The 11,172-nt window shown below is 44.9% G+C and overlaps 1 protein-coding gene across 10 annotated transcripts in view; it reads left to right on the top strand.

Annotated features, from left to right (window-relative positions):
- The first annotated feature begins 312 nt into the window (after positions 1 to 312).
- The window catches only part of DNAAF8 (dynein axonemal assembly factor 8), a 102,660-nt gene continuing 91,800 nt past the window's right edge, over positions 313 to 11,172 (top strand). For 6 of the 10 annotated variants that reach the window (XR_011101550.1, XM_068698758.1, XM_068698753.1 and 3 more), the window contains exons 1-6: positions 314 to 1,864; positions 4,393 to 4,527; positions 5,642 to 6,139; positions 8,964 to 9,060; positions 9,481 to 9,619; positions 10,474 to 10,620. Coding sequence is in view for 9 of the 10 variants with exons in the window: in XM_068698758.1 (XP_068554859.1) it covers positions 1,718 to 1,864; positions 4,393 to 4,527; positions 5,642 to 6,139; positions 8,964 to 9,060; positions 9,481 to 9,619; positions 10,474 to 10,620 (1,163 nt within the window). In the remaining variant the exon portion in view is untranslated. Of the gene's footprint in view, positions 1,865 to 3,799; positions 4,067 to 4,392; positions 4,528 to 5,641; positions 6,140 to 8,963; positions 9,061 to 9,480; positions 9,620 to 10,473; positions 10,621 to 11,172 lie in introns of those variants that run through there. The other 4 variants (XM_068698755.1, XM_068698754.1, XM_068698757.1 and 1 more) reach the window with 4 other exon arrangements.

Genomic DNA, 11,172 nt, shown 5'->3' with positions numbered 1-11,172 from the left:
GCGGCGCGGCGAGCACCAATGGGCTTCGAGCTCCGCGGAAGGGCGGGCGGTTCGGCGGGCGTTGAGGGAGGCGGCGGCGGCGGCGAGGCAGGCGCGGGGGTGACGCGGCGCTGCCGGGGACCCCGGGGCCGCCCCTCCCGCCTCACGAGCGACGCCCCCCGCGCCTCGCCCCCTGCCGGGACCCCCGGGGCCGAGGCCGGTGGCGGGGGAGGGCGGCGGGGCCGCTGCCGGGAGGGGAGGGGCCGCGCGGGCGCTGCGGGCCGCGTTGCCATGGAGATGAGGGGGGGGGCGGGGCCGCCCCGCCGCCATCTTGGCCGCTGGGCGCCTGAGGCGGCCCCGCTTTGCCCCGGTCCCCTCAGCGCCGTGTGGAGGTGCCGGGGGCTCGGCTCGGCTCCTGCCGGTTCTTTGTGGGGCCCCGTGGCCGGGAGCGCCGCCCCGCGCCGCGTTTCCAGCCGCCGGCTGCGGTCGAGCCCCCAACGGCCGAGGCGGGCGTGACAGAAAATGTCGGCTGTGGCGGCGGGCGGGGGGCTCGGGGGGCGCCTCCTCAGGAGGCCGCGGTTGTTCTGCGCCCACAGCAGGGCTCGGCCCCCGTCCCCAACCCCCGCAGGACGCTGTGCTGACAGCTGAGGAGCCAGGTCCAGAGCCCTTCGTTTTGGGAAGGCGGCCTTGTGCCTCCAGGGAGCTGCGGTGGGCAGTTTGGTGTTAGCCCTGTCCTCGTAGCGAGCTCCTGCTCGCTGCCAGAACGCAGTGCTCCAGCCTCGGTGACTTCTCCCCCTCTACATAAATCAGATCCCAGCGTAGGCTTACAAACACTGTGTGAGAGGGGCACATAAAGCAGTTGCAGTGGCCTTTTGTGAGCTGTAAACTTGCCAGGGCACAAGATGGGCTCAGAGGAGCTCTCAGTCCATGCCAATGCAAATAACAGTCTAATCCTCTGGACAGTTAGTTCTCTGCTAAGGAACATACAGTCACAAACCTCTTAACCTTTCTCGCCAAACAGTACTGATTTATTCCTGCTTTTGATTCCCCAAGAAGCCATGCAATTTTGGCATAAAAACTTAAAAAGCAAAGGTTTTCCGTGAGGGTTAATTATTCAACTTGCTAGCACAGCAGTAGTCCCTTGATTCCTCTTGTGCATCAAGGAAAACACAAGGAAGGAGTCTGCTTTAAAAATCCTCTAAGAGGTCAAAATCCAAGAGCGTGCCTGTTCTCAACTATTTTTGTACAAATCCAATGACAAAAAGCAAGCGTAAATCATTTATCTATTGTTGGATCAGTGAGGAGGGGAACATGAGGGTAAATGGGAAAAAGGAGTAAAGACCAGCTGAGAGCAGAGGTGTGGGTCTTGTCCTCCCTCCCAGTGCAGGCGGTGAGAACAGGCTTTCCTAAGAACACAATGGCAAGCCAGTCCAGCTAACAGTCCTGGGAATTCTTTATAAATGAGGGGCTAAAATGACCTTGGTGAGGCCCCAGTTGTGCATGTATATGGAGAGTGGGGCAGAAAGCTCTGAGGGCTGTGAGCTAAGGTGGGAAAGAGCGAGTCCGGGAATGCAGATCTTAATGCGCACTGCTGACCATGAAAACCCTGGGAGCGCTGAGAATTCTGCCGACACTGAATGCACACACTTTGTTCTTGCTCTGTTCTGTTGTTCCCTTGCTTTCTTTCCTGAGGTGTACTTAAGTTCATCTTTCATTTGATTGAAGGGAAGCTGTTCTAATGGCCTCAGAAGGGCAAAGTGAGGATACAGAGCATCCACCTGAGCCTCCTACAGCCCCTGTTCAGAGTAACAGAGCCTTGCAGTGGGGAGCTATACTTGCTGCAGTGAAAGATCAGCTCCCATCTCTGGACTCTGACACTTCCACAGTAAGCACTGGAACCTGCCTACCTTTCTCACTGTCTTTTAGAAAAAAAATCTCAAAATCAAGGTCATCTTTGCCAGCCATTTCTGAATAGCTAGTATGTTATCCTTGATGGTGTACTTGTGCATTCTGAGTATCGTTACGGTGTGCATTAACCCACAGCGTTACCTCTAACTGTCAGTGTAATTGCTGTCTTGCCTCACTGTGTTCTTCAGAACCTCAGAGTGGGACTGATTTCTCCAGATGCTGATATTGCTAGGTTGGGAAGGGGTGGGTAGCAGACACCTTGCAGAATGACCCCACATTTCTGCTTAGTTTGTTCAGTCAAGAACACAGGATGAAAGAATCATACAGCTGATCCAAGATGAAATGCTAAGGTTTTATCCTTGAGAGTATTGGGCTCCTCGTTCTAATAATGTACTGGCCAGGCAGTGGGCCCATACAGAAAGTTTTTCTATGTATGAGAATCACAGGAAAGACATGCTTCTGAAGCCTTTGTGGTCCCCCGGAAGAAGCATTTGTCTGGTATTTGATTCCTGGATTCTACTTTTTTTCCCTGCCTGTAATTCTCACAAAGCCACATTGATTTCTGTTCTTCAGTTGTACCTGCATTGACTTTTCTGAGGTGATAGTGGGTCTCAAGACTTGATTATTAGTGGCCTTAGGTCCAAATCAAAATATTTTGTTAATTGTCAAGCATGTAACTGTGAAAAAATGGTTTTGAACTCTTCAGGAAATTTATTTAGGAGTTTTATTCCAACTTAGCATGCCCCTTAATGATACAGAGGGAGTCTTGTGAGCCATGAAGGAGTCAGAAGTGCCTTCATGGGCTATTTATTGCCTATTAATAATCGGTGATGAGAAACAGTGTGATGGAGTGGATAAAGGGGAGACACAGGTTCCATGACCTGTCTTCTGCACCTGGCTCTATCAGGAACATAGGTGTTGGACAAGTTGTATGGCCTTACTGTTTCCCAGTTCCTCCCTACCTACATCCTGGGTTAGTTATTTAAAGCAACTGTTGCATTTTCAGGCGTGTCTATGCAGTACAGATTAAACGTCAACACTCAGGAATGATTTCTAGTCATTCTTGTTCTATAAGTGTGCAATAAAGCTATGGCAGAGAGATAGCTTTGTATTTTTATGCTCAATACCAATCTATAAATCACATTGACCATTTTTTTACTCATAAAAAATCTCCAAATCCTTTGTTTCTATCACATGTGGAACAAATTTCCTGCTGCAGGAACTGCTGCAGTCTATTTGGCATTTACATACTACCCTTAATTTACATTCAAAGGATCTGCTTGTACAATCCCTCTCCGGCTTAATGTAAACCAGTAGCCTGCTGAGCCTGTGGTTTCCCTGCTGCACCTTTGCCCAGTGGTTTCCACTTGCGGGAAGATGCATTTGTGTGTCTGGGATCTGTAACCTCAGCGGGCTGTGCTCCTGCATCGCAAGTGGCACTGACAAATAGCGTCTTTTGCCCTGCAGTACTTTCATTACCTTCATATGCATTTTATTAAGGGGAAAGAAGTTACGTTGCACTTTCGTCTACGTTAGGAAAAATTAATTTTGCCAGAGAGAGTTCTCCACAATGTGGCTTAGTGAAAATAGACACTTGCAAAACAATGAGACAAGCAGGAAGCCAGAGTCCTAACTGCAGGAAAGCTGCTTATTCTCTCTTTGTTGTCTGTGCGTAAGAATCCATGTCAAACATGTATTTTACGTTCAGAAAAGAGATTTTTAAAACTATTTAAGCTCTGTCCAACCGAGTATAGATAGTGATTTACATTCTGAACAGTGAATATCAGAGCCTTGAGTGCAATAACAAGCCTTTATGGCCCTGACCAGCCTCACCTGGAGCTTCCACCCACACCCACTGGCCCAGCAGCTCTATTTAAACTCAGCCCTGGGCCTTTGCTTTCAGTATGGGCTCTGTTAGAGGAGTGCTGGTCTTCAGCCAGAGATCTGCCTTGATCCAGGCTTTGACCTGTGAATTGATTTTTCAGTTGGCCTCAGGCATACATCCTCACTGCAGTCTGACCTTATAGCATGGGTTCTTAGCTCCACGTGCCCACTGCTTCTGGCCTGTCTTGCTCATTCCTCTTAGGTACTGTGGTTCTGAGTCCTAGCTGGTGAGGCACTTATGTTTCTGCCTGATCCTCCTTTAGGGAGCAGCTCTGCTCTTGCTGCTTCCCAAGGGGTAAATAAGGCAGTACAAAGAATCATTTAGGATCTTCAGGGCTTGCACACTCCTTTCATTACTTTGCTCAGAGGAGTGTTAGTTATCACACTCTGGGGCAATTCAGTGTTTTATCTGTTTTTTACTACTGTAACTTGCTCAAATATTAGGCTATTTTAAGACAGTCTAGGTTGCTTAGTGTCAGGCTGTCTAATAGAGATGTGATTGAGGAGAAAATGGTGGTTTCTGAACTTCAGTTGGGTGGTGACAACATAGAATTTGTTACCACAAAACAAGCATTTAAGTGAAGTTTAATCTTCTATTTAACTTTTCTTCTCTGTTGACAGTCTGATTGCGAGAGTGATGAGGAGCTTTTTATCTTCCATCGAGAGCATCCCAACTTAATTCCTGACCTGTCAGAAGAATTGCTGGAGTTCTCCCTGGAAGACGCTGACACACAGGTTGTTGGTTGTTGTGAGCAGGTTGTATTACCGCGACCCCCTCTTCGGCTCCTCTACAGTGCAGGCAGCTGCTGTTATCTGACCTATTTGGCTGAATAGCATGACAGAAGAAAATAGTCCCCAGTACCTTCTCCCGTCGGAAATTAGGTCTTTTTTTTTCTATATATAGTGACCCTTTTAAGCTTTCTCTGCTTGTGTGCTTTCAGACTTTTTTTTGGTCCCATCATCTTGTTTTTGATATTTTCCTTTTACCTTTTTTAAGACTGTGGCACACCTTAGATCCTAGTGATGTGTCCCACCTTTTCTTTGTTAAGTACTAGCCTGTCTCAAGAAACCTTTCAGTCTCTTCTAAATCTAATGAATTTTGTTGTAGTTAATGCGCATGATGGTGCATATGGAGTGGGAAGGCACAGTTTGTCATGTGAGAACAGGTGCCCAGTTTCTAGTCAGAAAGACCACGCAAGTATTCGTGGGTTGGCAATAACACAGAGCCCTTAAGGCAGGCAATGCTGCTCACTGAGTCTGTGGACCTCTCTATAAGAAGCTCAGTACTGGAATGTTACTTGCAGCTCAACTGAAGCCACAGCACAGCTGTGTGTTAACAGTAGTGCTGTGCAATGGCTTCTAAGTTTTAGACAGCTTGAAATAGTTTCAGCCACCATTTTACATACCTAGAAAAAGCAGAATTCCTATTGGCAGTGTACTAAGGAGGGTGAGTAGGGAGTTGAGCCCTTGTACCAGTATTCTGAGTTAAAATGATTACACTGCATCTGCACTGATGAAGACTAGGTGTCATAAGAAGCTGGGAGAGGAGCCACCTGGCCTTATTTTGTCCTGGAAGAACTAACTTACTGCACTGCTTTATCCCCATTCATTTATCTCAGTGTAAGAAGTGGCGTGTAATGAGCAGATGTAAGGCAAATTAATTTCAAGGGCGCTTAGCACATCCTGAAGCTATAGTCTTTGCAAAGTAAACAGTCTTACTGTTTTCTGTGATGGACGTGGTGTGTGCTGCTAGCAGATGGTGTCTGAGTTGGAGTTGGTATCTGCCAGTCACTTTGTTTTGGTTTATTGTCAGCTTCTATAGCTCGGGGAGATGTGACTTTGTGCATGTGTGTATTTTCTCTACCTGTAGCAAGTGAAGGAAACAGGAAGATATCCATGGGAGATCTGGAATGGAGATCTGAAAAGTTTTGGCTTTCAGAAAAAAACAGATGGTGCCCAAGTTAGTGCAAGAGAACATGTACTGGTGATTAAAGATGAGACTTCCAGTCTTGCCAGCCATGCTGAAGAAATTCCAGGCCAAAAGGGAGCTGTTTTTTCTGAAGAACCTCTTGCAGATTCCACAGATGGACTTGAAGAGCAAGAGCTGGGCAGGCAACAGGCCAAGGAAAGAGTGAACTCTTGGCTTAATACAGCATCATTAGTGGAAGAGCTGGGCAATAAAAAAGAAAGGAGAAAGCTGATAAAGACAAAGATACTCTCAAAAATATATCTAGAGCCATCACCAGGCCAGCCAGAGCTAAATGTCAAGCCTCCTTCCCATGGCATGAGCGACAGTCTAGAAAGAAGAGTTAAGGAAGAAACTTCCACAGCTGGCCACCTTCAAGAACAAACCCATCTGTCCTCGCAGGTGAGCAGCCCAAACAAATGGTTTTAGAGTGCTGTTCGTGAGGTAGAAGGGCTAGGGCATTGCTTGCATAATCTTACTAAAATACAGAACCAAAATGCTGAATTCTGCGCATGCCACAGCATTTTTCTTTGTTGTCCCGAATTTGAATTTTGTTGGGTCGTATGAGATACAAACTGCTAAGAAGCTTCTCTTTGTCTTGTGGAGCTGCCATTGACAGTCTGTAATGGTAGCAAAAGTTGCTGGTCAGTGGCATGGTTTGAGCTCTCATTCAGGAACACCAGCCACTGCAGCAGCCCCTGGGAAGGTAAGGGATCTCTTCTGTTTGCAGGCTTTCTGTTAAAACAGTGAGCTTTCTGGTTTTCCAGTATCTTGTCTCTTTTGCAGCAGTGTAGTAATGCTGGAGGTGAGAAGAGAGCAGTCAGTGTTCCTGAGATCTTCACTCTTAAAAATAAATAAAAAAAAAAAAACAAACATAGCTTCTTGATGTTGGAGCTCTGCTAGTACAGGCAAAGAGTGACAGTGCTTGCCTTTCTTTTTGCATTGTGCTGAACCATTTAATCATGCCATTATTGGAGGGGTTTTTATTTTTCAAGTGGTTCTAGGTTTAATTCCCAACTCACTTAGTGCAAGTCAGTTGCTCTGTTACTTGGAGAGGTGTGGTTTTGCCTTTAGAACATGTTTGGTATCACTGACTTTAGTGAACTGACACCTGATGCTTTTGTGTGTGTTCTGAGACCAGGCTTGATGTATTCCCACTTCACAACAGTGAGGGCAAAGCTGCATCCTTTGCATGCATGGCGTGTATGTTTAGATTTGAAATCAGATTGCTACTTCCCAGCTCAGCAAGGTACCTCAATTTGTCAATTAAACTTGTTAAAACTAATATGTTTGGAATCAGAAGAAATTATATTAGTTCACTTGAGAAACATTTTTTTCTTCCTTAATGAATATTTAAGTCCCTCTCTGTGTTTTTAAATTTAATCCTGTAGATCTTCATTTCTTACTCTTCTGTACCCTTGCAATACCTTACGATAGTCTCATTCCTATTAAAGCTTAGGAGGATAAAGACTTACTACTGCAAGTTACATGATAATTTGGTCTTTTTATTATAATAGTTGATATTCAAGCAGTACTGTTGAAAAAGTTGAGTATCAGTTGCATCATAGCATAAAAGCACGCGTGGTCTTTCCCTCCAGGCTGTCTGATAAAACAGCACCTGTACTGAACCGTGATGTGGTTCTCTTTGTAGCGAGCTCAGCTGTCAGTCACTCGCTCTTCCAGACCAATACATCTCAATGATGTTGTTGAACCAAGATTAGCTTATGGCGATGTGAGAGACTTCAGCTTGTGGCTACCATCAGCCTTCAACATTGCATATGCCATGGCCTGTAATATTAGAATAGATCTGATCACGGTTCAACTATGCACAAAGATTTATTGCTCTGGAAAGAGTGAGAATCGACTCTTGATTGGGAGGGGCAAATGACTGAGGTTTTTACAAGGTAAAGCTGTTTTCAAGGCTGATTTTGCTTCTCTAAAGTCCATAAACAGTCACACAAAACACATTAATTCCAGTTGTGACATAAAAAGAAATTGGCTATTATGACAATTAAAAAAATATATAAATACTTTTAAGTTCTGGTGCTTCAGACTAGATGTGCATATCTTATTTTAAATGAAACTTCACATTAAATATTTGGAGGGGAAAGCAGGCAGTGTCTGAAATGCGTGGGAGCCTTTGTCATCACAGACTGGTTCTCATACCTAAATGGGTGGTGTGCACAGTGAGCGTATCTTCAGCCAGTATACGTGTGATTTGAGCTAACAAAATTGATGATCCTGTCTTCAGTTTGGGATAAGCAGCTGTGAGATCCCAGCTGATGCTGACTGGCCTTGTGTCAGACCATCTTTTAGCCTGTTTCACTATCTACTGTGTGGTTTTCTAGAGTCTGTATCAAAGGCATTCATGATTCTCAGAGAAGAAGCCTCAAAGGACGTGGATAAGGCAGCTGAATAGAAGCAGTATCCAAAGAGATAAACACATCCTGTTCTTTACAGCACTTCTCTGTGGATCTGTTTAACAAAGCTAGTTAGGGGAAGCGTCAGGGATCTCATCTTTCTAAGATGGTGAAAGGGAGAGGAAAGTAGTACTTGGAGGTGTGGACAGAGGAAAACAAACTGCAGGGATCTGGTCCTGCTGGTGGCTTTGAGGGATGCAGGGGCATACATGCTGTTGGAAAGACTCTCCCTGCATGTGAGTACACGTGGAAGGCTAGGCCATCTGGAGGATATAAGGTATGTCCCAGTGTATGGAGGGAAGAGTCAGGTGCATATTTAAGGTGGGCTTCCGTTTTTTCCTTTAAGGAGCTGTCAATTCAGTCCATTCTGGAAACATCTTCTAGACATTGCAGTTTTTTTCATGTGGGGAAGGAGAAGGTTCTCCACCTGTGTTATATGTGAATGAGCATCAGTTCATTCGGAACAGTTCTTTTAGTAATTATACTGTGCTTGCCTACGCAGAGCCTTGCCAATAACAGAAAAAAGCCCCGTTCAAGCAGTACATATCCCTTTGTCAGTCATGCCAATTTTTGAGGCTTATGTTTAAGCAGCTATATCCAGAGTGACCCAGCAGTTCATGTACTAGCAGGTGACAGTGGTGCAGTGCTCAGGATAAGTAAGGTAAAATTCTGTGTCACTTCTGTGTTTATGTAGGGCAGAAGAATCAGATGGAGTTACCATAAAGTGTGTGAGTCAAAGGAACTCTTATTTAGCAGCAATCTTTTGGTGGTGAATTTTCCATCACAGTTTGGTTCTCTTCTTTTAGAACATTGAGAAATGGGATCTAGACAAGATTCTTGAGGAGCAGAAGCAGCAGCAAGATAGCACTCATGCAGAATTTGCCTTCTCTTCAACAGATCATGGTAATACTGCTAAATTAATACCAACTTTGCTGAAAACATATAAAAATAAAGAAAACTCAGCTTCATATGGTCAAATCATTCCTGCAGCATCTTCTTGAATGTTGAAACCATGGTAGCCTTTTGACTGCCTCTTTAAAATGTATTATTTTTTAACTGATTTGCTTCCCTTAAGATTCTGTCTTGCTTTTGTAGCTTGCAAAAAGTGCTTTGTGGCCTGTCATAGCCTAAGAGTGAATCAGAGGCAAGACAGATAAAGTTTTGGAGTGAATTTAGTGAGAGGTGATTTACATCAACAGTATTTTTATCCTTCTTGTTCTGACAGGCTGTAGAGAAAGGTGTGCTATTATAACGGGGAAAGGGTCTTCTGCCACTGGATCACCCAATATACCACAAATGGTGATTTTCGTTGTTGTCTCATAGAGATCTTCAGGTGTAGATCTGAACATCAGCTCATGGAAAAACCAGAGGAGCTGTGTGGCAGGCAGTCCAGGACAATGTCGCCATGCCGCAGGAGGCCATCAACCCAGATCTCCTCTCAAGAAGAGCAAGAGAATAAGAAGTAGGTCCTTTGTTCCAATCCTCATGTACAGTAGGTAGCTGCAATTGGTGGTAGAGATGCTTGGAAACTCATGGTGTTCTCTAGGTGCTTTTCTCTCTAGCCTCTGCAGAAAGCTTGTGTTGTTGTTGGAATATGTTTTAGTGGCGTTAAAAGACAAAGACTCAGTCATTCATGTACGTTTGATAACTAACAGGCAGTATCCTGCCACCTGAGCTTTCTCTGCCAGTTCTGTTTAAATCTTGCCAGACTTGAAATGAATGGGAAAGGAAGAGGAACAAGACTGAGCAAATGATCATGGCCATGTTTGTTTGTTGTTTTTTTTTTTTTGTCATTTGGGTTAATTCTAAGGCTTGCAGTTTCTCTTACTGGTCCTGATTTAGCTAAAATACTAATTTAAATACTAATGTTGCTAAAAGTCTCCTTGCTGGCAGAGCAGGAAGAGCCATGAAGATTACTTGTACTTTGTATGCTCTGAAGGATAAAATGGACTTGCCACAGGAGGCAGAGAGGAAAAAGGGGCCTGGTTTTGCTGATTGACACTGGGATCTTGTAAGTTATTGGGTACAGTAACTGCCTCTCTTTGTTCTACAGAACAATTTGACAACATCAGTTTTTAAGAACTTAATATCCCTCATTATGCTGCCTGTGACCTGTATTCCTGGTGGGCAGCTGAATCTTTGAGTTGAGCTCCAGAAGGTGGTGGATAGCAGGCAAAAGAGTTTGAATTGGTGTGGTAGCCAAGCACAAAGCTTCTTTCACAGTCCAGTTTCAATCGTAATCTGTGCCCTGAAGGATTTCTCCTCAGGATAAGGGAGAGGATGTGTTAAAAAAATATATATGCTTTCTGTACTTAGGGATGTTGCCTTCATGTCATCTTTACCAAGTTCTCCAAGGATGGACACGATGAGATTACCCTGCCTGCCAGAGCCTCAAACTGTGTACATTGATTTAAGAGATGCTAAACCACAGAAGTCAGTAACGTTCCATGATGAGAACCAAAGGTAAATTCTGGCTTTATTGTTAGAGGTCAGTACCAAAGTGGGAAGTCGGAAGAAACCTTCTCTCTGTGTCTCACATTTGTGAAATAAACTTTTAAAGTTTTCTCTTCTTACGCACCTCTGTGACCTTAATAGGAAGGCACAGCCCATAACTGAGCATGAAAGTATTTTGAGGAGAGAATAACTTGCCTCAGAACATGTAAAGGTGCAGGGATGCAGGCAGTCCAGAAAGGACATGCAAATCATCCCTGGAATAACATTTAGAAAGTTTTCCATCTATGAAGGAGTGGGCAGTGATTGCAAAGCAATGCTTGCAGCTGTCTGTTAGAATCGGGCTAGCATTTGACAGCACTGTGTATGAAATGGACTTCCTTGACTACATTCCTGGCAAGCAACTGTAGATGATGATTTCTCAGCCTCCTGTGTGATAAGAGGGCTCTATATAGACTACAGGAGGCCTAATTCTTCTCAGTCTGCAACAGATTGTGGCAGATGTGTCCTTTCTTCAGAACTAATGGTGTCTGAGGTAGCTCTTTGCTTCCTTCTCAAGATGCC

The sequence above is a fragment of the Anas acuta genome, chromosome 15 (assembly GCF_963932015.1).
Source record: "Anas acuta chromosome 15, bAnaAcu1.1, whole genome shotgun sequence".
Taxonomy (NCBI): domain Eukaryota; kingdom Metazoa; phylum Chordata; class Aves; order Anseriformes; family Anatidae; genus Anas; species Anas acuta.
Note: the sequence above shows the minus strand (reverse complement) of the source record. Positions and strands in the feature narration are given on the sequence as shown.